Source organism: Lemur catta, chromosome 7 (assembly GCF_020740605.2).
Source record: "Lemur catta isolate mLemCat1 chromosome 7, mLemCat1.pri, whole genome shotgun sequence".
Lineage (NCBI taxonomy): Eukaryota > Metazoa > Chordata > Mammalia > Primates > Lemuridae > Lemur > Lemur catta.
The window spans coordinates 57,540,290-57,564,884 of record NC_059134.1 but is presented as its reverse complement, the minus strand read 5'-3'; the positions used below and the strand labels follow the sequence as shown (position 1 = coordinate 57,564,884).

The following is a 24,595-nucleotide window of genomic DNA, read 5'->3' as shown; positions in this document are numbered from 1 at the left end:
TGTCTTTGGTCTTTTAACCTTATTTAAAAAGATGTTTTGCCATGCAGATTTTTAAAAATTTTAGTAAAGTTTTCTTGAACTAAGTAGTGAAATCTTTATACAACAACTTAAGATTCCTATAAAGATTAGCATTATCCCATTGCACCAATGGGAAAGCCCCAGACAAAAATATATGAGAACTACTTTTGGAGCTGTCTGCCCGACTGAATTTTCTTTTACCATTCTGTATCCATTAATTTATTCATTTAACAATAGATATTGAGTCCCTACTCCGTTCTAAGCACCGTTATTTGGTGTCCTGGGAATAGAATTAGCTGCATGAGAGGTCAAATGCCCCTGTCACAGCCTGGGTTCTTGAGACATACTATTTTGGTAATGGCGGCCTTTACATCCTTGTTTCTCAGGGTGTAAATGAGGGGGTTGAGGATTGGTGTGAGAATTGCGTACGCTACATTGCCCATGATGTGGAAGTCAAGGGGCAGGTCAGCCCTGTAGGCTACATAGGCGATGGCAATGGATGAGTAGTAGGTGCCCACCACCAGGAGGTGGGAGCTGCACGTGGAGAAGGCTTTGGACCGTCCTTCTCGGGAGCTGATGCGAAGCACTGAGGCCAGAATATGGGCGTAGGAGAGGAGCACCAGGAGAAGGGGGAGGGAGGACACCACCATGGCAATGCAGAAGCCCATGAGAGTTTGGGGGGTGGTATCAGAGCAGGAGGACTGGACCAGAGCCAGATGATCACAGAAGCAGTGGTAGATGTAGGCGATGCTGTTATATGCCATCTGGGAGGTCTTTACTACTGCTGGGATGGGCAGGAGGAGGGCGGTGAGCCAGGCACTGGCTGCCAGCATAGCATTGGTCTGTGGGGTCATGTGGACAGGGTAGTGCAGTGGGCGGCAGATAGCCACATAGCGGTCATAGGCCATGACCACCAGGATGAAGGCTTCAGAGCATGTAAAACTTTGGAAGAGGTACATCTGCAATAAGCAGGAGGGAAAGATTAGGAAATGGTCCCCAAGCAAGAATAGGGACAGCATCTTTGGGACAGTGGTTGTAGTGAAAAGGATGTCCAGGGCAGAGAGGTTGATCAGGAAGAAGTACATGGGCTTGTGGAGGCTGGGCTCTGTCACCACAGCCACCAGGATCAGGGCATTACCCATAAGGATGAGAAGGTAGAAGAGGAGGAAAATAAAAAACACAGGGAGGAAGAGGGACTCTGGCAGAGAGGGGATGCCCACTAGGTAGAAGATGGGTGAGCTGTCCACTGATCCATTACAGGTTGTGGCCTCCATAGTGAGATAGAGCTAGATTTCTGGGAGATGGGCAGCTGGATCATCTGGACACTGGGAACATTTGGAAACTATAGAAACAAAGTATTCTGCAGTGATAATTCTATAACGTTTACCTTACAGTTAATATAAGCACAATTATTTACAGCCAACTCTAGAGGACTGATGGTGGGCTGTGGTATTGACTTTTACCATTTGATTCCCAAATTTGTGAAATATTAATTAGTAAAAACCTACCAAATGGATGTCTTTATGCTTTGTGTAGGTGATAAACTGTTGAAAGTAAAGAAGGCAGGAAATGTTCCTGTCTTCCTAGAGTTTTCATTTTACTGGGAATATCAGATCTAAACAGTTGATTATTGAATTATGATTGTGAAAATGCTTTGGAAAGACTTCTTCTGGTCCTCTTCTTAGGTTTCATGCTCTGTGGTTTGGGATGATGTCAGATCTCTTAAGTCAAGTCCTTAAGCACATGTCTCTACTTTTGCACCCAAAGTTCCACCATGTTGTTTTGGAGGGGTTGCTTTCTCCAAGATTTTCTGTAATATGCTGCTGCTCACATATCTATTAAGCTTCTTTCTTTCTTGTATGCCTTGAGTAGTGGTTCTTCCTGACTCCATTTAAGCTAGGTGTCTGGACTTCTGCTCCTGCATAGGATGTAATAGGTCATGGCAGCCCAACATTTCCACGGCAACAACTAGGAAAACCTGGTTAAATTGCACAAATCACATTTTGAAACAAACTGGAGAAACATGGGTTCAATAGGGATGAAATGAAGTGAAACTCTGGGGGATGGGAGGCCCTCCAAAGTGAGCTAACAATGATCAGCTCTTTTCTTCTCTGGGAATATTTGATTTGGGGACCATGATGTGGCTTGGGCTTGGATCAGGCAGAGGGTCATGGATGAGAGAAAGAGAAATCAGCAAGGCTTTTGACAGTCAAAAAGGGCTTACAGAACAGATTGGAAATTGGAGGCACTCTCAATGCATAACCAGTTTTCCCCATGGGACATCTGAATTCTGGGGCTATACAAAGGAGGCTGGGGAGCTGGTCTGAAGGCTTCTAAAAGACAAGATAACATCTCCCGTGATCCGTGAAGCTTAAGAGACTAGAGGGAGAGGGTTTGCCTCAAACACACATGGTCTTCCCCTCTAGACATTTTACAAAAATTGGGTTATGTGTCTTTGTAAGGGGAGGAGGTGGAACGGGTGAGGAGAGTGACTGGAAACGTAAGTTCAAAGCCTCCAAAGGGCAGAAGCAAATCTCCCACTGTCTTTCAGGGCTAAGGAGACAAAGGTCAACCAGGCTGTCAGCCCAAAACCCAGAAAGGCCATACCTTAAGAACAGGAGCAAACCAAAGTTAGACTAAATCTTACTAGAACTGAAACTCAACCTTAACCTAACTCAAACCTTAATTGGCTTTAGTTGACCAGCCCTTTACTCTACTTGGCTAGCAGAGAAAAAGGAGAAATCTGTCTGCTGAGAGATATCATCTGGGGCCTCTATGAATCTATTATAAAAAATGATAAGCCCACAGTACAGTTATTAGATTTGCAAAAGGTAGGAAAATGTGATCAAAAATCAAGAGGGAAAATATACAATAAAAAGTTGACATAGAGATGATCCAGTTACCTGAGTTAGCAAACAAGAACTTTACTATAACTATGTTTACATGTTAAAGAAAATAGAGAAAAATATTGACAAAATGAATTTAAAAATAGAGATTTCAACAGAAAATTAGAATCTATTTAAAAAAGAATTAAACATTCTAAAACTGAAATATTCAATATTTGAAATTAACAACCCATTGAATAGGTATAATTACAAACTGGACACAACAGAAGACAGAATTAGAGACCTGAAAAATAGATCAGTAGAAAATATCTAAAATTAAGTCCAGAAAGAGATAAAAGAGTATATACTATATGATTTAATTGGTATTAAGTTAACTGATAGGTAAAACTTATCTATGATAGTATGTAAATCAGTATAGTGATTGCCTATGGGGGTAAGGATTGACATGAAACGGGCAAAAACACACTTTCTAGGGTGATAGAAAGGTTCTATATATTGAGTTGAGTGGTGGTTACAGGATGTTTATATTTATGAAAGCTCATTGAATTATGTACTTAAGATCTGCACATTATCGTCTGTGTACATTTTACCTCATTAAAAAATACAACAATAAATACAATACAAAGAGAGTGAGAAGGCAAGAACCAGACTAGGAGAAGGTATTTTCAACACATATATCAAAGGTCATGTATCCAGTATATATAAAAACCTTACACAACCAATAAGAAAAAGATAGATGACCTAACATAAAAATGGACAAGACTTGAATAGGCAGGCACTTCACAAAAGAGAACATCCAAATGGCCAATAAACATATTAAAAAGTGCTCAGCATCCTTAGCCATCTAGAAGTGTAAATTAAAACACAACATGATACTGGTACACACTCACCAGAATGGCTAAACTGAAAAGAACTGCCAAGTGTCAGTGAGATATGGAGTAACTGGCTCTCTCATACATTGTTGGTGACTGTTACAACCACTTTGGATAACAGTTTGGCCATACTTTCTAAAACCTATGACTCAGCAATACCACATCTCAACACATAACTAAGAACAATGAGTACTATGTCTACCAAAAGACATCTTTATAGCCCTAGGTATATATCCAACAAAATTGAAAACATATATCACACAAAAACTTGTACATGAATGTTCAAAGCAGCATTATTCATAGTAGTCAAAAAGTAGAACAACCCAAGTGTGCAATCAACTGATGAATGGATAAAACAAAATGTGGTATATCCATAATGTAGAATATTATTCAGCCATTAAAAAGTAATAAAGTACTGATACATGCTACAACATGGATGAACTTTGAAAGCACTACTACGCTAAGTGAAAGAAGCCAGATATAAAAAGCCATATATTGTATGATTCCACTTATATGAAATGTCCAGAATGGGCAAATCTATGTAGGCAGAAAGATTCATGGTTGCCAGGACTGGGGGGAGGAGGGAGTGGAGAATCAATGATTAATGAATATGGGATTTCTTTTGGGGTGATGAAAATGCATGTGAATTTAATAGTAGTAATGGTTGTACAACATTGTAACTATATTAAAAGCCATTGGAATGTTCACTTAAAAATGATTAAAATGAGGCCGGGCCTCACGCCTGTAATCCTAGCACTCTGGGAGGCCGAGGCGGGTGGATTGTTTGAGCTCAGGAGTTCGAGACCAGCCTAAGCAAGAGCAAGACCCCGTCTCTACTAAAAAAATAGAAAGAAATTATATGGACAATTAAAAATATATATAGAAAAAATTAGCCAGGCATGGTGGTGCATGCCTGTAGTCCCAGCTACTTGGGAGGCTGAGGCAGGAGGATTGCTTGAGCCCAGGAGTTTGAGGTTGCTGTGAGCTAGGCTGATGCCACGGCACTCTAGCCCAGGCAACAGAGTGAGACTCTGTCTCAAAAAAAAAAAAAAATGATCAAAATGGTGATTTTTATGTTAGGCAAATTTTACTTTAATAAAGAAAGTTCATAGCAGCTTTTATTTATGGTCCCCAAATGGAAACAATCCAAATGTCTGTCAACAGTACAATGGACAGGTTGTGGTATAGTCACACAATGGAGTGCAACACAGCAATGAAAAAGGATGAACTACCATTACACACAAGATATATGAAGGTCATGGTCATAATACTGAATGAGAGAAAACATACCCAAAAGACTACATGCTGTATGATTCCATTTAGATGAAGATTAAAATCAGAAAAATTAATCCATTAATATTAATGGTGATAGAGGCCACAACAGAGGCTACATTGGAGGTAGGGAGGTTTACTGGGTCAGGTGCAAGGGAGCCTTCTGGGTTGCTGGAAATGTGCTACATCTTTAGCCATGTCTCTAGTTGATCAATATCTGTATCATCTATCTCTAATGTTTGTGGGCTTTATTGTATCTGAGCACCTTAAATAAGGTTAGCAAGCAAACAAAAATATCTATCTTGTCTCTGTGTGTATAGCCTTTTAAATATTACAATGAAAGGAGGGGCCGAGGATGCCTTTTGTGAGAGGAGCCACTTCCAGACTGGAGTCTAAGTTAAAGGTGTTTTCTACCCAATGGTGGAAGCATAGATTGGAAGGCATCTGTGCATAATAGTGTGATTTTTCCTCCCTTCTACCTGCTACTGCTGCACAGCAGGTGTTCCTGATTAACTATTTTGTGTCCACTATCCTGTAAATTCCCTTATCCCAAATAAGAAGGTACTATAGGCCGGGCGCGGTGGCTCACGCCTGTAATCCTAGCACTCTGGGAGGCCGAGGTGGGTGGATCGCTCGAGGTCAGGAATTCGACACCAGCCTGAGCAAGAGTGAGACCCCGTCTCTACTAAAAATAGAAAGAAATGATCTGGCCAACTAAAATATATATAGAAAAAAATTAGCCGGGCATGGTGGCACATGCCTGTAGTCCCAGCTACTCGGGAGGCTGAGGCAGTAGGATCGCTTAAGCCCAGGAGTTTGAGGTTGCTGTGAGCTAGGCTGACGCCACAGCACTCACTCTAGCCCGGGCAGCAAAGCGACACTCTGTCTCAAAAAAAAAAAAAGGAAGGTACTATAAAAGTCTGGAAACTTGGGAGTCTTGGGGGCCATTGTTGCTAGAGAAGGACATAGCCTACTTGTGATAAGAGCCAAAAGGCAAAGACCCCACCCCAGAAGTTGTTCTCCCCTTGTCAAGGAAGAAGAGGCGTGTGCTTCTGTTGGGCTGCAGACCTGGAGGTCTTTAACTGTGGGAGAATATGGACTACTACGCTGGGGATGTCTCGGAATAAATGACAGAGAAGCAAGTCCATGTTCACAATTATAGCATTGCTTCTTCAACCGCGATGATTCTAAGATTAATTCCTTCCTGATTTTTCCAGAACTGTCCCATTCCTCTTATCTCTAATAAAACATCTCTCATGCTGTTGAATTATAAAAATGGCAAACCTAGAAATATCCAGCCAGCTGGGGTTTTTTTTTTTTTTAACAAAAGGGGCAAAAACACAAAAAAGGCAGGAGCCTTGCCCACACTCACATGGCCAGTCAGCCACACAGCTCGGACAGGAGCCCTGTCTCCGACTCCCAGATCAGTGCTCTTTCTTCTGTAACCTGTTCCCAGGAGAATCTGGAAGCTTAGGTTTTCATGCGGGGAGAGATCGGGGCAAAGGTTTTCTCTCTTTCCTTCTCCATTTCTTCTGGCTGCTGTTGTCAGCAGCAACCATAAATTTCAGAGTGTGTTTTTTAGTCTCTTAAGTGTGGGGTGGCCTGGTTCTCCATTAGGATGAAGGCTGGTAAAATGTCTTTCTAAAGAAAAAGACACGTGGGACAAGCCACTCCTTTCTGAATGTTCCCTTGAATGAGTGTTCTAGTGGTCAGCCCCCATTACACAGGCAGGAAAGCAAAACTGCTGCACCTTAACTTAAAAGAGCGAACCCTCAGTTAATCAAACCCATTTGCCTAAGCCAATCACCAGCTTTTTCTAATGCCCAAAGAGACGCAAACTACATTATCCTGAGCGTTGTTACAGCTCAGAGAACTTGATTATGAATTGAATGTCACTGAGTTAGGCTGAGTTGGGGTTTGAGGAGCAGAAATTCAGAGTCATCAAGTCCAGCTGAACCCTCCTCCCCCTTCCTTTGCTAAACAGTGGGGGACACAGATGCTGAGTCTGAAGTTCAGAAATAGAGCATTTTTTCAAGGTCAACCAACGCATTCATATAGCAGAGGTAAGTCATGAACCCAGTGTCCTGGCTCCCACCCAGTGTTCATAGGATTTTCCATGGAAGAAGATGATTCCTTAGCCTGCTATTCAAAGCCCATCTTCTTGCAGCCTTATTTCTCCTTATTCTAAACAGCAACTCCTTTGCCCTTGCCTTCTGCCTCTACCAAAGTCAGCTCAAATATTACCTCCTCCAAGAGGCCTTTGCAGGTCTTGGCTGGCTCAGGGGGCCTTTGCTCTGGGCTCTTGAAGTCCCTGTGTTTCCCTTTGTCATCATTCTAATCACACTGGCTTGTGCCTATTTATATGTCTATGGCTTCACCACACCAGGAGCAATTTCAGGGCAGTAATGGGGTCTGATTGTTTCTATTTAATAATGCACCACCGCCCTTCCCAGGAGCTTGCTGCTTGGTGCTCGAGAATGCAGCTCTTCCACCTTGCCTTGTTTTGCTGATGAATCATAAAATAGAAAGGACGGAGCCATTACTGATGAAATAGTTTTAGTCAATCTCTTTACTATAAAGATTGGGACAGAGTAGGGAGGCTCAGAAATGGGCTGTGATTTTCCCAAGGCCGCACAAGTGGTGATAGAACAGACTGTCAGCAGGGCTGGATTATCAACTCACCCTGAGCTCAGGCTGCTGCACCTGCTTGGGGCCAAGGACAGATTGACCAGTTGAGGTTTTTGTGCTCACTCCTTGCCTCCAAGGCACTGATGCACTCCCTCCCCTCAAACTGCCATTTGGCAGGTCAGGCCTATGCAACAGACACACGAAGCATGTGCTTAGGGCACCAGCTAGATAGGAGCATCAAAGAATATTTTTGAAAGAATGTAATACTTGATATTTTTAAAAAGTGTTGATGTAGCCTCATGGCAAAAAATCAGAAAATGTTGGACTTCTTTACATTTACTTTGTGGTTTGCATTAAGTGATTGTAGTTTGAATTACATGTTACAGGTGTGTTTTCAGTGCTTTGGGCCACTGAAAGTATTATTTAGGGGACCATTTCCTTGGGAGGACCCTCCCTGCTGGGATTATCTACATGACAATTATGGTGCCAGTGTGGGGGTGGAGAGAAGGACAGAAAGACTGGTCACCCCAATGTTCAACCTGCACTCTATGTCTCTCATCTCCTCTCATCACACAGCTCTGCCAGGGAGGGGTTATGCCCCTGCAACTAATGAAGAAACTGAGGGTCAGAGAAGGCCAGGCCCTCATCTAAGGCCACGACACATGAGGGGTGAGATCAGAGGCTATTCCTGGAGCCAGCCTGCTGCATGGGCCTGGGACCCAACTGGCAACCCAGAGTCCTGGCTCCTGGACCAGCTCTGCCACTCTCCCTTGCTGTGACTTCAGGTCTCTGAGCCTCAGTTTTCCCATCTGTAAAATGAGGGCTTTGGGAGAAATGATGTCTTTCACCTCCATAAACATTTTTGAGCATCTGCTCTGTGTTCGGCTGAGTGAGGGGTTTGGAGATGGATGTCTCATAGCCCAAGCCTCTAAGGAGGGAGAGCAAGCACTCTCCCATTTAAGCTCCTATTGCATGCTTGACTCTTCACAGCCATTACTTATGTCATTATACCTCACTACAGCCCCCAAATCCATGCAATTAACTCATGATAGCCCCACCACCCTGCACTGTTCCCATAGAAAAGGAGCAGGGTGTGTGTGAAGCACAGAATTTATGTCCATTAACTTTGGAGTTAGAAAGACCTGGGTTTCCATCCTGGCTCCACCACCTTGCACTTTCCCTGTCGGAAGTGCAATTCCCTCATCTGTGACTCTTACAGATTGACAGATGCCTCATTAAATATTCCATTTCTCTTGCTGTCCTAGGCTTTGCCTCCTCGGGAGAAACTCTCTTCCACGATCATCAGCCTCCTGCTTGTGACCACACATCCCTCCGGGTCTGCCAGGTTTCTGGTCCACGGTCACAGAGACCATGTGTGCACAGCTGACATGGATCCTGGCACCCTGACATTCACACATCAGGTGTGTGTGCTCCAACTTCTTATTATGGCTCTACATGCCCCTGGCCTCGCCAAGCCTGTCTCCCCACTCCAGCCTTTGCCTACTTCTGGGCACTTCATTCCCAGCCCAGCTCACCTGCCAAGCCTGGTCCACTTTGGTGTCTTCTGTGGCATTGTCACACTTGGCCTTGTTGGGAGAGCCAGGAGCTGAGCTGTGGCCCATTAAACCCTCAGGCCCCTCCCTGCAGCCAGGCCTGCTGGGGCCATCTCCCTCGGGTTGGCTCTCCTATGGGACCACAGGAACAACTTCCTGGGGTGCAGTGGGGGACTTGGCCTTGGGCTTTGCTGAGAGTGAAAACAACATCGTTAACAACCCTCATGGGTCCCAGAACTTTGCCTCCGGTGGAGCAGTTTTATTCCTGTTTTCCCATCTGGTCCTCACAGCAGCCAGGGAAGACAGGCAGAGTCAGGATTGTTCTTACTACTTTACATCTGAGTAAATTAAGGTCTAGAAAAGTGAAGTGACTTGCCCAAAGTCACATGAGTGGCTGGTGGCAGAGCTGGGATTTGTACCCAAGCTCCAAGACTGGTTCAGTGGCTCAGCAACTTATCATCTAATGGCTGAGACCCCAGTTCTTCCCAGTAATATCACCTTGGACAAATCCCTTAATCTCACCGAGTCTTCGTGTCCTCGTCTATAGAAAGGGCATAACAGCACCACCTCGCTCAGGGGGTGCTGGGCAGGCTCAGGCGCTTAACACAGGTCCTGTCGCTTATCAAGCATTCAATAAGTGAGAGATGTTATTTTATTGAACCAAAGTAGTAAAGCTGAAGGTGATATACTACTGCTGCAGTGCAGTGAGCACTTGCGAAGGTTTTGTGGAGAGAGCGTGGGGGTGGAGGTCTGTGTCCCAGCCCCAGGCGAGACATAGGCACAAGTCACGGACCCTTCCTGCCTCAACCTTTGGCGCCAGCGCTCTCTCTTTCAGATTCTGTCACTCTCACTAATACGTATGAAATTAAACAATTTTTAAAGTTTCACAATAAATAGATCCTCATTGTAAAACTTAATAGAGAGCTTTATTGAGTAAAAAGTAAAAGTTCTCCTCATACCAATTCTTCCCCATATTTTCCCTCCTTGCCCCAGAGGAAATCATTATTACTGAGGTGGTGTCTTTCTTCCACTTTTCTAAGAGTGTCTGTGTGTGTCTCTGTGTGTGTGGGGGGGGGGGGTTGCTTTTCTTTTATCATAAATTGAATCATTCTGTACTTACTGTGTAAAATATTTTAACTTAATAAGTCTTAGGATCTTTCTATATCTGATCTACTTCATTCTTTTTATCTGATATTTGGTATTTTGTAGGATGGATGTGACATAATTTTTCTAGTAATTCATCTGTTGATGGACATTACAGTTGTATCCAATTATTGCTATTCTGAACAATATTGTAATTAATATCCTTTTAACATGTATTTTGGGGCACCTGTGGCCAAGTATTTCTCTGAGATGGACAGACCCATGGAAGTAGAACTTCTGGGCCAAGCAGCACATTTGCAAATGGAATAGGGTGTGCGTGTGCAGAGACTATCCCAGCTTCAAACCTAGAGGCTCTGAGAAGACTGAGGCACAGTGATGACTGAGATGACCTGGTTACACCAGGACCTGATGCTTCTGCTGAACCAGGGGAAAACCACGCATGAGAGACTCTTTGCAGGCTACAGAAGAGACTTCCTTAATAGCCCTCGACTGACTGTGGATTCACAACTGCAGATTGGAAGATTACCAAGTCCTTGGCAGCTGAGTACAGAACACAATGGAAACCAAACAAATGGTACAACAGAGGTTGCAGCCCTCTCTTGATCTAATGAACTCCGTGATGGAGTTGAAGATGGTTTTGGAAGTTTCTTTGAATAACAAGCAAGACTACATATGCCATTTCCTTCTGCCATATTCACTCCTTATCGAAGGGAGGAATTTTGGTTTGGGATAAATTTGTGTACATGGCCCTTTGCTTCAGGGCCATGAAGATAAATGGAGTCTTCTTTCTTTTTTTTTTCTTGGTCAGTCTAGCTAAATGTTTACCAATTTTATTGATATATTTAAATAACCAACTTTGGTTTTGTTGATTTTGTCTATTGTTTTTCTATTCTCTATTTCATTTATTTTTGCTGTAATCTTTATTATTTCATGCTCACTGCTTGTTTGAGTTTAGTTTGCTCTTCTTTTCTAATTCCCAAAGGTAAAAAGTTAGGTTATTGATTTGAGATTTTTCTACTTTGTAATACAGGTGATTTGGAGCGATAAATTCCCCTCTCAGCACTGCTTTAGCTGCATCCCATAAATTTTGGTATGTTGTTTTTTTGTTTCCATTCATCTCAAAATATTTTCTAATTTCCCTTGTTATTTCTTCTCTGACCCATTGGTTATTTATATAAGTGTTTTGTTTAATTTCCATATATATGTGGAAATAGCATTCAGTGATAGAGCTTTTATCATTTTAAAGATAGCATAGAAAAAGTGGACAGGTTATTTAAAACATATTGCTTAGAACCGCCCCCCAAAAAACCTAGTTAAGAAAAAAATAAAGTTTTCGAAGGTGAAAGTGAAACTAGACAAAGTTGGGAAAGATAATTCTGGGACTATATTTTGAAGAACACATAAGAAGATAAAAGGAATTACATTGAATCATGCTATTTGAGATATAAACAGAAAGCGCAAAATAAGAATTTAGTATAAGTATTTTGTTTACCATTAAGACTGTATTAAATTAATGCAGAAAAAATAAATATCATTCTTGTAATGAAAGCATAGTCTCATGAATGTAAAATGACTGCATAAGTATTATCACTATGTGCAAGTGATAATTGAAGTTAGTTTTAGAGCTCAACATTTTATTTGAGTTTAGAAGTGTTTTAAGCTAGCTTTTGCGATCTTAATATTTACCTTATTATCTTTCTTCTTCCCCTCCCAGCCACATGGAGGTATAAAATATAGCACATATTAGGTTTATGATATAAGTACTTAATATTTGAATGATACCTTATGTCATTTAACTGACAGTTTTAATTTTCTTACCAAGAAGTTTAGGTAGCCATTTGTGAGAACAGGTAAATGATTAGTTTTTTGTTTTTTTTTTTTAAATCAGATCATTGCTTCCTATAGAACAAGTTGGCTTATGTAATTATCCCAATGTTTGGTTAAAAAAAAAAAAATCTCCACTGGAGAGAATCAGTAAAATTAGGACCATTATTCAAACAAGCTATGACTCAGGATGAGTACTGCACTCAGAGGTAAAAATGAGATCAATTTTATTAAAGTGTTTTCCTGATGTTAGTGTGTCTCGTCTGAGTTTAATGTGAGAGGCCTCCTCAGACAGCAAACCTAACTCGGGTGGGACCTTGCTCCTGCCAGGCGCATCCTGTAAGTCCCAGCTCTTTCTCCCACCTCTGCTAGATGACTTTTTCACGCCTTCTCTTCTCTCCTCAACCCACCCATGTGTCTTCCCCTTGCCGCTCCAGCAGTCAGGTGGGAGCTCCCACAGACTCCATCCCACAGCCACCCACTGGCCAGCTCTGCACCCACAGACTCCGCCTTCCTGCCCATGACCACGGATGAACTCTTCATGCTCCTACCTGATGCCAGTCCCACCAACCATTCTTCCATACACCACCGTCCATTGCACCCGTGGGAGGACTTGGACCAAACATTGACAATGACCGTGACAGCCTCTGCCCAGTGGTATGACACCTTATAAGAGTTTGCGATGAAATATATGTTCATAAAGAACAAAGATATATAAAACCTATTGTACAGTCTCATTTTAAAGTCAACCCCCATGTCATCATCACCAGGAGAGAATGACACATTGACAACAGCTCATAGCCTCCAGCACCATCCCTGGGTACAGCCCCTCCCACTCCCACCGCATTAGCCATGGTTCTGATTTTCATTGTCAATATTCTCTTTTCTTCGCAGCTTATGACCGCTATATGTGTTGATAAAATAACATAGTTTAGTTTTGCTTTTAAACTTTATAAAACTGCAATCATATTACTGTATGTATCCTTTCTAGTCCTGATTCATTTGCTCAACGCTATGTGAGATTTCTCCATGTTGCCATAAGTATACATAATTCTTTCACTTTTACTGGCATATAGTGTTACAGTTTATGAACATTTCACCAATTAGACAATGCTGCTGTGCTGGATCATAGAGTACATATCTTCAACATCACAGGATAAAGTGATGAAGTGTTTTCCAAAGTGATCGTACCAATTAACACTCTTACCATCAACGTTTGAGGGCTCCACTGGCCCAAATCCTCACCAACTGTGGCATTGTCGTGCTTCTACATTTTTTGTAATTTGCACTTCTATTACTAAGAAGGTTGAGCACTTTTTCTTATATTTATTGGACATCCTCTCTTGTGAAGTACTTTGCTCATTTTTCTAATGGCTTGACTATCTTTTTTTTATTGATCTGACTCCTGAATGCTTCAGTTGGTTGCATGAATTGCAAATAACTTCTCAACCTGTGGCTTGCTTTCCACTCTCATTTTGGTGTCTTTTGAAAAATAGAGATTCTATGTTTTAAATGAGAGAGAAGTTACAGACAAGGATGTCAAAAGCAGCCATCATTATCCAAAGCAGTCAACATTATACTATTTTTTTTAGGCTTAGAATTTTTAAATCTTGTTTAAGAAATATTCCCCCATTCCAAATTCAGGACTATAGTCTTCTATATAATTTTATAGTTTTGCCTTTCATATTGAAGTCTTTAATGGGGTTGGTTTTTGTGTTTCCTTGGGTTAATGGACAAATTAAATGGTTTGACCTCTGGATACCAGATAGTCTCAATACCGTTTATTATATGTCCATTTTCCATACTGGTCAGAAGTGTCATTTCCTTCATATATCGAATTATCTGTGTATTTATGAGTTTATTTCTGGGCTGTGTATTCTGTTTCATTGATTTATATGTCTATGCATGTCTTAATAACTTACCTCTTTGCATTCTCACCTTATTACCATTTGAGCCTGATTATATTTTTTCTGATGCTTTTAAGAATATTTGTTTTATATTTTATCTGATATTTTTATTTCTTTCCACTTGAGTTGATTTTATAACCTAGCCTCTAGTTAGTGGATATGGAAGCCCCAGTGGTATATTTTTGGTCCTGCTCTAAGCCATTCTTCCTTCAAAAAACCTTTTTGATGGTGTTCTCCATTCTTCAAGAACCAGTATCCTGGGAGGAGAATTAGCTACACCTAAGGATCAAGGGCTCCCTGAATGCACTGGGTCTTGGGGACATGCGATCTTTGTGATGGCTGCTTTGACATCCTTGTTCCTCAGTGTGTAGATGAGAGGGTTGAGAACAGGTGTGAGAATGGCGAACACCACATTGCCCATGATGTGGAAGTCAAGGGGCAGGTCGGCCCTGTAGGCCACATAGGCGATGGCAATGGATGAGTAGTAGGTGCCCACCACCAGGAGGTGGGAGCTGCACGTGGAGAAGGCTTTGGACCGTCCTTCTCGGGAGCTGATGTGAAGCACTGAGGCCAGGATGCGGGCGTAGGAGAGGAGCACCAGGAGAAGGGGGAGGAAGGACACCACCATGGCGATGCAGAAGCCCATGAAGGTCTGGGGGGTGGTGTCAGAGCAGGAGGCCTGGACCACAGCCAGGTGGTCGCAGAAGCAGTGGTAGACCTGGGCCACAGGACCAAATGCCATCTGGGAGGTCTGTACCACAGCTGGGATGGGCAGGAGGAGGGCGGTGAGCCAGGCACTGGCTGCCAGCATAGCATTGGTCTGTGGGGTCATGAGGACAGGGTAGTGCAGTGGGCGGCAGATAGCCACATAGCGGTCATAGGCCATGACCACCAGGATGAAGGCTTCAGAGCAGTTGAGACCATGGAACAGGTACATCTGCAGGAAGCAGGCAGGGAACCTGATGAAGCAGTCTCCCAGCAGGAATAGGGACAGCATCTTGGGGACAGTGGTTGTGGTGGAGAGGATGTCCAGGGCTGAGAGATTGATCAGGAAGAAGTACATGGGCTTGTGCAGGCTGGGCTCTGCCACAACAGCCACCAGGATCAGGGCATTACCCAGCAGGATGAACAGGTAGATTAAGAATAAAATCAAGAAGACAGGGAGGAAGAGGGACTTGGGCAGAGAAGGGATGCCCACCAGGTAGAAAATGGGTGAAGAGTCCTCTGATCCATTACAGGTTGTGCTTTCCATAGTGGGTCAGAGTTGGATGTCTGCAAACACATACTGGGAACATCAGGACACATCTGGAAACCAGAGGAATCAATGAGACATTAACTAGAACATGCATTATCTTTTTCTTTCTTACCATTGATCTCAATCCCAACACCTTTTTTTGTGGCAGGAATTTTATTGTACAATTAAGATGATTGGAATGGTGAGGTATCTAACAGTAGTGGTTGAAAGAGCTGGTCCTGTTTGGTGGGGAAGAAAGGTGTCCACCAACACCTACAGGGCTGTTGAAGGGAAGGAAAAACACTTAGAAAGAATTGGGCCAGTGTTAGCAGCATCAGGGGCCCAGAGTTTAGCCCCACATAGGGAAGAAGTCTCTTACAATCAGCACTATCCCATTTTGCAAAAGCAGGCTTGAATATTAGTGAGTGCCATGTAATTAGAGGCATGCAAGGCTGGGGTCTTTTATGCTGGAATGCTACAGGGGAGATTTAGTGCTTGCATAGGAGATAGATCAAAAGCCTTTAATCAACCTTCTAACCCTAGTTCCATTGGTTCTAAAAAAAAAGAAAAATGACATACATGAACCACATCAACAAGATTGCAATGTTGGAGGGAAAATTTAATCCATCTGAGAAAAAAAGTCCTGACAAGTATCCATTTATGTTCAAATGCCAATTAAAAAACCAAGTAGCTCCTTTATTAGCTTAAGCAGCTCCTTCAAGGATGTCTGACATTTTAGCCTAGTTCCCGAAACCACAGGTGAAGGAACATCCTAGGTATGGTAATGTTGATGAACCACGTACCAGATTTTGCCCACTGTAAGCACCAGAATCTTGACTGCAGTCATTCGACGTAAGCCCATCCAGTGCAGATGTGCCTACACGACAGTTCCTGAACGGGGCTCTTTAACGTGGCCCTCGTGAAGACAGACAGCAGAATCACAGGTTGAGGGGGAGTGAGGCTAAACCCTGGAGTGAAAACTATATAGTTTACTCTGTTTCCCTTGGCTCTAATCATGATCCTCCGAGCCTAGAAGATTGTCAACGGCCTCTGTTAAAGGCTCCTAGCTCATGAGCTCAGCTCCGGGATGGCGGAAAGAACTGCTTCTGTTCTGCTCTGGCTCCACTTCCTTTCCTCCTACAGCCTGCCCCGTTCTCATCTCACTCCATCTGGGGTGTTATGCCTGAGTCAGTGCCCTTTGTCTTCCTCTCTGCATTTCCATTCGCTTGAGAATTCCCTTTCTGTGACATCTTTCTCTGTAGCTGCTTCCTCCAAGGCGCACTGCAGAATGCTGTCTGCTTACCCCAGGAATGGCTTCCCTTTCCATATGCCTGTGCCGGGGCTCTCTCTGTCCACCTCAGCCTACCCCGTGCACCCTGTGACCTGTCTTGGTAGCCTGTCTCTTTGTCGTATCACAGTGGCCAACCATCCTCATCTGCCCAGAACTGTGCTGGTTTTAGCACTGGAAGTCCCAGGTCCTGGGAAACCCCTCAGTTTCCCTGAGTGCGCAGAGACAATGTATATGCCTTTGACAGTAGGAATTATTTCACAAATGGAATCCAAGTTGAAAATGATATTCTGAAAATTTTTAAAAAAGGAAATAGATAAATAAATTTAAAAAAAAAGAAGAAAGAAAATGAATTCTATCCCATTAAGAAAAGACAGACCGCAGGTGCTTCCACGGCACTCTGAGTTTTCCCTCCTCCCGGCTGCCGCAGCTCAGCAGGTGTCACTTAGCCATTTCACACTCACTTCCCAGGAGCCTTCCTTCCCTGGCCTCAGTGCACAGGGCGCTACAGAGAACCGAAGTCTCAGAATCAGTGTCATGAGAGAAGACTAAGCGCTGCAGGAGTAACTCCCTCCCTAGAAGGTTTTGAAGAAGGTTACTGGGCATTCAGGCAGCTCAAGACCCCTGAAGTGAGACCTTTCAACCCACAGAGCTGAGCCGAGGGAAGATACCACCCTTCACCTTGGGCTTGTCCCGCTAGCTGAGCCACCCAGGGCCAGGGTCTGCTGACGTCGGCATCACGGCCTCTTCCACCCAGGGATGCCTTGAGCACTTCCACTTGGTTTTCCCAAAACCACTTCCAGCTGGATCCTCTTCTAACAAAATCTTTCTCATGTCCCAGAATATTTAAGAGTGGAAATGGCCCTGCAGGTAGGTGTGTCCCTGTCCTTTCCTCCCAGGTGAAGTAATCGGGCTGCGGCAGGGCTGGGTTGGGGATCAGCCCCGTGTCAAAGCAAGTCGGGGTCAGGGTTCGTCCTGGAAACCAGGCCCCAGGGCTCTGGCCTGGGCTCGTCCCACCTGGGCTGCCTAGAGAACAAGGAAGCTCTGGTTTCCACCTGGGAAAAAATTAGGCCAGAGGTTTTATTTTCCTCTCTGTTTCTTAAGCTGATGTCAGAGACAACTATAATTTTCCATTTTGTTCTGAGGGGATTTTTTAAGAGTTTCAGATATACTGGTGACTAAATGGAGACTCTAAATGGTAGAAAAATGCTGTTTTCAAGAAATGATTTAAGGAAGAGATGGACTGGGCACGTCTTTGTGAAAAAAGCTCCTGACAGCCAGGCCCCACGTCCTGAGCATAAATGTTGTATACCTGGCAGAAACAGGTTCGTGATAAACCCCCAATAAATGTTTTTGAACAAATGAATTAATGAATGAATGAGTTGCATGAGTCAAGCTGAACTTTTATACATGATGGACCAGTCAGCAGGGATTTTTAATTTCTTTTATTTTCGCACCTAAATTGATACAAACAGCATTTCCCTGAAAGTTGCTGCAATTCTGGGAGGTTGTTTCCACCCCTGCCTGGGACCTGGAGGTATGAGGCTGGAGGTATGAGGTTCGCTGGGCAGTCACAGAACGTCAGAGCAGGAGGGTCCTGAGAAGAAAGCCATGCCGTCCAGTCACCATTTTTCAAATAAAAAAAGCTCAGAGAGGGGAGTGACTTGGTCAAGGTCAGAGCTCTGCCAGAAGCCAGATGCCTGCCTGCTCTGGCTCCTACGGGTCCACCATAGCATGGTCCCTGGAGCTTGCCTGTCCAGCAATCCAGGTAATTCTGGACTTGTCCACGTGCGTGTCAGTTTCCCTCAGCAGCCTGGGGGTTCCTTAGGGCCAGGGATTTGTTCTGCCCTGTCCCCTACAAAACCAGCATGTCAGAGAAGCCGGGACCATGGCTGTCCTGACAACCTCAGGGCTGTCTCTCCAGTGCTGCTACAGAATCAGATGACATTGAGCTCCAGAGAGAGCTTCTGGCCCAGCTCCTTTGCTATTGCTGATAGGGACGAGCAGGCCCAGAGAGGGCTCCGACCTGGCCAAAGTCACACAGAAAGCAAATCAGCAGCAGGGCCAGCCAGCCCGGAAAGCGATCTCCTAGACAGAGTTTGGCCCAGCTCTCTTCTCTTAGAGCCCCTCTCATAGCTGGGTGAGGGTCCCTAATTTCCTGCCTCCCAAAACCCTGTCCTCCCAGAACCTGCCCCCTCCTTGGGCTATGAGCGGCTCTGGGCCTTTAGCATTCATGCCCAAGACTTCTGCAGGTCGGCCCGGCTCACCTGCCCCACTCAGGCCACGCCAGCTGCTCCTTCCTCTCCCCAAGCCAGCGCTGCCTCAGCGGGAAGGACCGGATTGGGCTGAGCCTAGTTGCCTTAAACCCCTGAGCTCTACCCCTTCCTAAGCTGCTGGGGTCTGAACTCCCAGAGGCCCCTTCTACTGGGGCCCTGAGTAACATCATTCTGGGGACTCCCAGGCGAGCTTTGCTGATACGTAGAACAACAAGATTAATAGTCCTCACTGGGACACATAACTTTATATTCTATGGGGGCCTTCCTTCCTGTTGAGCAATGACTGATATCCCCGTGTGACAGATGAGGAAACCAAGGCCCCAAGTCACACAGCAATCCAAGGACAAGGCAGGATCCAAAGTTTCAGATTTGCTAACTCTCACTCCAGCCTCTGCACTAACCAACGACACAAATGAGTAAGTTTGTGAAAACTCTCCATGTATAATAAATGTAAAGTGCTGTGCTACTGGCCGGTGGGACCCTTTGAGGGCATAGAAACTGGAGGAACAAGTGTGACAGAGCAGAGAACCAGTCTCCCAAATCTTCAATCTCTCTCACTCACTCACCTGCTCTCACGCTTCTCTTGCTCCCTTTCGCTCCTTCTTAGATGCCCTATAATTCAAAGTCCAGCCTCCTCCAGGGAGCCTTCGTGACTCCATCTTCCGCCAGCCCCAGGTGCTCTTTCTCCCCCCTGGACTGGCCAGACCTGGCTGCCACTGCTGCCATTCGAAAGATTCAGGTGGCTACAGCTCATCCATTATTCTGCATTGAATGAAGCTGCTTTGTGCTGGGTGCACAGCCACAGTGAACACAGTCAAAGAACTGGCCATTGCATCCACTGTGGTCTGTGCTGCCATAGACTTGAAAGGCCCAAAGGAGGAAACGAAGCAGGCTTGCATGTGGAAGACGTCTTTCAGGTGGGTCAAGAATTGCAGGCAGAGGAGGAGAGTGCAGGCCAATAAGGGAGGGTAAACAAAGTCAAGAAGGGGTGAAAAAGCAGGAGGTGTGATAGAGGCCAGATAGAAGCTTGTTTGGGGCTCAGTACCAGTACAGAGAGGAGACTGGGAGGCTAAAGGGGGAGGGGCAGGAGGGGCCAGAAGGAGAAGAGTCTTGAATTCCAGGCCAAGGAATAAGAACTCAGCATGAGGAAGTGGGAAAGCCAGAACCAGCATTCAGACAGGTGACCAACACAGTCAGCTCCGTGTATCAGAAAGATCATCCCTGCAGCAGAAAGGAGAATGGATTAGGGCGGGAGAGACCAGAAGCAGGGTGACCAGGAGAGGAATGGGGAGGAGTATTTATGATTAAGGTAACAGGTGACGGCCGCCCCCTTTACTGAGTGCTCACCTGTGCTAACGACTGTGCCCCAGTAGTCACACACTTCATTTCATTTAATCCGAGCGGTAATTTTTATTACCTTTGTTTATAGATGAGGAGGCTCAGAGAGGTTAAGAAACTAAGTCTGCTTTGGTCCCTCCTCTGGGCCAACAGTGAGCCTGTGTTAGAGTCAATCCATCTCCAAAGCCCACACCTTTTAGCTATCAAGGATCAGGGGAATCTTCAAGAGGTGGAAGAGTCAGAATTTGATAACTGATTATGGAAGAGTCCTAGATGATGCTCAGTATTCTGGCGTGGTGAGAAGACAGATGGTGGTGATACTGACCGAGATGGCAAACACGGTGGTGGGTGGTGGGCAGTGCAGGTGGGAAGAAGGTTTTGGCGGAAGACAGTTGAGTTCAGTGTAGGACGTGTTGCATTTGAGGAGCCTGTGGGATGTGCACGTGGAGATGTCCAGCAGATATTTGAGGGTCTATGTCTGGAGCTCAGGAAAGACAGCTGAGCTGCAGACAAAGACTTGGGAAGTATATGCCCACGGTAGTGAATAAAATCATCTAGGGAGAGAGTGTAGCGTGAGAAGGACAGAACCCTAGGGGACAGCAATATGACATTGAGGCAGAACATGATGTGTCTGCAAAAGACACTGAGAAACAATGGCCAGAGAGGGAGAAGCAAAGCCAGGAGAGTATGATATCACAGAGGAGTTCCAAGGGCCAGCCATGGTCAGGAGCATCAGATGCTACTGATGGGCCAGAGGACAAGAACTGAATGAAAAGGGTCCACGGGGTCCACCAAGGAGGAGGCCACTGGTGCCCTCGGTGTGAACAGGTCCAGTGGAACAGTGGGTGTGGAAGGTGAGGAGTGAGTAAGTGGAGAGACAGTAGGTGACATCTTCAAGATGTTTGCCTGTAAAGAGAAGTGGATAGTTGGAGGCTGATGAGAAGTGTCTTAGTCCATTCAGGCTGCTAGAACAAAACACCTTAGACTGGGTGATTTATAAATAACGGAAATGTATTGCTCACAGTTCTGGAGGCTGGGAAGTCCAAGATCAAGGAGCCAGCAGACTCAGTGTCTGGCGAGGGCTGCTTCCTGCTTCACGGATGACGCCCTCTAGCAGTGTCCTCACACAGCGAAAGGGGCCAGCAAGCTCCCTCGGGCCTCTTTTATCAGGACACTAATCCCATTCGTGAGGCTCTGCCCTCATAACCTAATCACTTCCCAAAGGCTCCACCGCTTAATACCATCACTGGGGGTGGTAGCTTTTAACATATGAATTTGGGGGGGACACAAACATTTAGACCATAACAAGAGGTAAGGGAGAATCTTGTTGTATTTTTAAAATTGGAGGTATCTGAGCACATTTTGCACCACTTGTTGGTGGGAAGCAGCCAGTAGAGAGTGAGAGGATGAAGGAATGGGGAGGAAGAGGGTGGTCAACAGAGAGGGGGAAGAGCTTCTGAATCCAGGATCTGGGCTCCTGGGGCATCAGATGGGAGCAAAGGGAATAAAAAAAGAGAAAAGACTGAGGTGAAGGTAAGTTTTCAGGCCGCACACAGTGGCTCACACCTGTGGGAGGCTGAGGCGGGAGGATCGCTTGAGCCCGGGAGTTCAATGCTGCAGTGAGCCCTGATTGTGCCACTGCACCCCAGCCTGGGCAACAGAGCAAGACCCTGTCTCTAAAACAAACAAACAAAAAAACCAATGTTAAGGTTGCAGATTTGGTGTGTTGGGCAGGACAAGCCTCATTAAAGGACCAGAGTGGGAGGAGGATTTTGTGAAGATGCTGAGATTGTCGCAGTGTGTGTCCACCATCAAACAGGACTGGCAGGCAGTCCAGTGGGCACGTGCTCAGATCTTGGTGCTGATTGGGATTCAATTCTGGTATTCAGTTCGCTGAGAATGTCTCCTCTTCCCTAAAATAGGGGTTTGTTCCTCAAGTAAATATTTCTTGAGTGCACGCTCTGTGCTGTTGCGGGCAGGTTGGGAAGAGGTCAGGGTGTGAGCGGGCATCATAAACATTTTCCACCCAAATTGCAAGACTGGCTGTCTTGGGACAGCGGGGGGTGGGGGGTGGGGTGGGGTGGGTGCGGGGGGCGGGGGGGGAGATGTCCGTATGCTCACACTGCACTGTCTCTCCCTTCTCAGAAAGTGAAGTCTAGAAATGTCTCCAGGAGGAGCCCGTGATCTCAGGAACATTTTAAAGCTGGACGTTCCCAGGGAACAAGAGGCCAGCTGCCTGCGCCCCTTCCTGGCCCCGCTCGCCCCCTGTCTCTCTTGGTCTCGCCCCCACTGCTCCTCACTCCCACCCACACGCGAGGCTCCGACAGACGCGAGAGGCTGGAAAAGGAAAGTGCCAAGGAAGAAAGGGAAGCTATAAATACGTCCAGGGAGAACCTGGGCTGCCTTCCCTGCCATGGGCAAGAGGCTCAGGGAGCTCTGGGGAGGAGAGTCCAGAATCAGCGCCCAGTGCTGGGGCCGCCATCATTCTCATCACTGTCACCATCCTCACTGCCACCAGGGGGCAATGTGGCCCGAGGGCAAGGGCATCAGCTTTGGGGGCTCAAATCCCGGCTCCACCACTCACCAGCTGTGTGTCCTTGGGGGGTGACTTCACTTCTCTCTGCCTCTGTTTCCCCTTTGTGAATGGGGGTGATAGTACCAGCAATAGTGGCTCCAGTGAAGATTTAGTGAGCCACTCTCTGTGAGAGTACTTTGAAACCACGACGTGCCGTGGTGCCATCGCCATCACAGCCACGGAGGGGCCACCTGCAGGATGTCTTCACTGCTGAGGTTTTTCACCCTGGAAAGGCTGAGACTCTTCCACTCTGTCTCTCTTGGGATTGTGCTGGTCCTGTGACAGGTCACCCTGGGTTGCCCCCATTCTTAGTCCAATGTCGAAAAAGGCAGGAAGGGCATTTGACCAGAGGGAACTGCACACAGCAGGCACCAGGACCAGAGTGTGCGTGCTGTGCTCTGGGTGGGGGCGGGCTGGGTGAGGCTGGCAGGTTACGGGCATGTGGTGATGAGCATCAGATGTTAGGCTAAGAGCTAAACTTGGCTCTGAGGAGAAGGACAGGGCCCAGAAAGATTAGAGTTTGGAAAGATGACTCCTGTAGAATGTGGAGGGTGGATTAGAAGGGGAAGTTGGAGTCATAGAAGAGTCGGGAGGCCGTGTAGAGGTCTGAGAGGAATGAGGAGTGGGCTCTGAACTGAGGGAAGGGGAGGAGGAGACAGAGCACTGAGAAGGCGGGGTTGCCAAACGGCTGTGGGGAGGGGCAGGGGTGGGCTGGCTCTGAGCAGCTGGGGGCAGGATTCCAGGAAAACAATGAGCTCTTTGCAGAGCCTGAGGTGCCTGGGTAGGGGTGGGGGTAGGAACAGGTAGACATGAGGAGCTCAGGAAGGGGTCTGGGCTGGAGTGGAGATCTAGGAGTCACCAGCTGGGGTTCAAGCTCTTCTTGTAGTAGGAAGGAAACCTGAGATTTGACAAGGAAAGTAACATGCCCAAGGTCACCCAGATGGCCATCAGTAGAACAGGCCTGGAACCCGGTGAAAGGCAATAGCTCAGTACCTGACTCTGTATTCAACCCCATGGCTCAGGGGCCAGTGGATGATGAATGAACCCTCAGACTAGCCCTTTAAGATGGACAGTTAAGTGCCATGGTTAGGGACCTGGACTCTGGGATCAGATTGTCTAGATTAAGATCCTAGTCTGCCTCTTACCAGCTGTGTACCCTTGAATAAGTCTCTTAACCTCTGTGCTCAGCCCCTCATCTGTAAATAGGGGTTTATAACACGTTGTTGGGAACATCCCCTGAGGTGATATAAGTAAAGTGCTAGAACAGCACTTGGCATGTAATGATCATCATAATTGTTGCATCCATTTTATGGAGGAAACTGAGGCTTTAAAAGGTCATCTATAGAGAGCTCAATCAATTCCATCTGTAATTGTTTAGGTGCCTTGATGGTATCAACTAGGTGAGGCTGAAATGCTAATTTGAGTGTGATGTCAGGATTCTCAAAGTCAGTGAACCTTTCATTGTGTTCTCCAATTAATAGGTCTATAACAGCTGAGTATTCTTCAAATGAACCACATACATCATCCTGCTCATCAATGACCTTTGCTAACTGGGGAAAATATTCATTCAAAATTTCCTTTTGAAGGAGAAATGTTTTGCAAAAAGATGGCTTTTTTTGAAATGCTTGGATTTTTTTGCCACGTATCATATATAGATTTAGTTTAACCTTGCAAAGAAATATTCAAGTCACTTTGATTTGACATGATATCACACAGAAATGCTGCATTCCTATAGAAATCTTTCAATAATTCACATTGTTGATTCTGTTCTTCATTAAATTTAACTATCTGTTCTTGCAGAGATAAAATTTTGGCTAACACCCGTCCCTGCAGTAGCCAACACATTTTAGAATGATATGG

General features: G+C 45.4%; 2 protein-coding genes across 2 annotated transcripts; both read right to left on the bottom strand.

Moving 5' to 3' along the window:
• Window positions 1-269: 269 nt before the first annotated feature.
• On the bottom strand, window positions 270-9,226 carry LOC123641029 (olfactory receptor 2AT4). The gene is made up of 2 exons (XM_045555467.1): window positions 9,172-9,226; window positions 270-1,936 (listed from the first exon to the last, which is right to left on the bottom strand). The coding sequence occupies exon 2, from the start codon at window positions 1,290-1,292 to the stop codon at window positions 327-329; it is 966 nt and encodes a 321-aa protein (XP_045411423.1). The 5' UTR covers window positions 1,293-1,936; window positions 9,172-9,226; the 3' UTR covers window positions 270-326.
• Window positions 9,227-14,310: 5,084 nt separating this feature from the next.
• Window positions 14,311-15,276, bottom strand: LOC123642010 (olfactory receptor 2AT4-like). Its single transcript, XM_045556940.1, has one exon. It carries the CDS (start codon window positions 15,274-15,276, stop codon window positions 14,311-14,313), a length of 966 nt encoding a protein of 321 aa, XP_045412896.1.
• Window positions 15,277-24,595: the final 9,319 nt, after the last annotated feature.

Bases quoted from the DNA above. Each gene is read 5' to 3' on its own strand.
- LOC123642010 (XM_045556940.1), bottom strand. From the start codon at position 15,276: ATGGAAAGCACAACCTGTAATGGATCAGAGGACTCTTCACCCATTTTC.
- LOC123641029 (XM_045555467.1), bottom strand. From the start codon at position 1,292: ATGGAGGCCACAACCTGTAATGGATCAGTGGACAGCTCACCCATCTTC.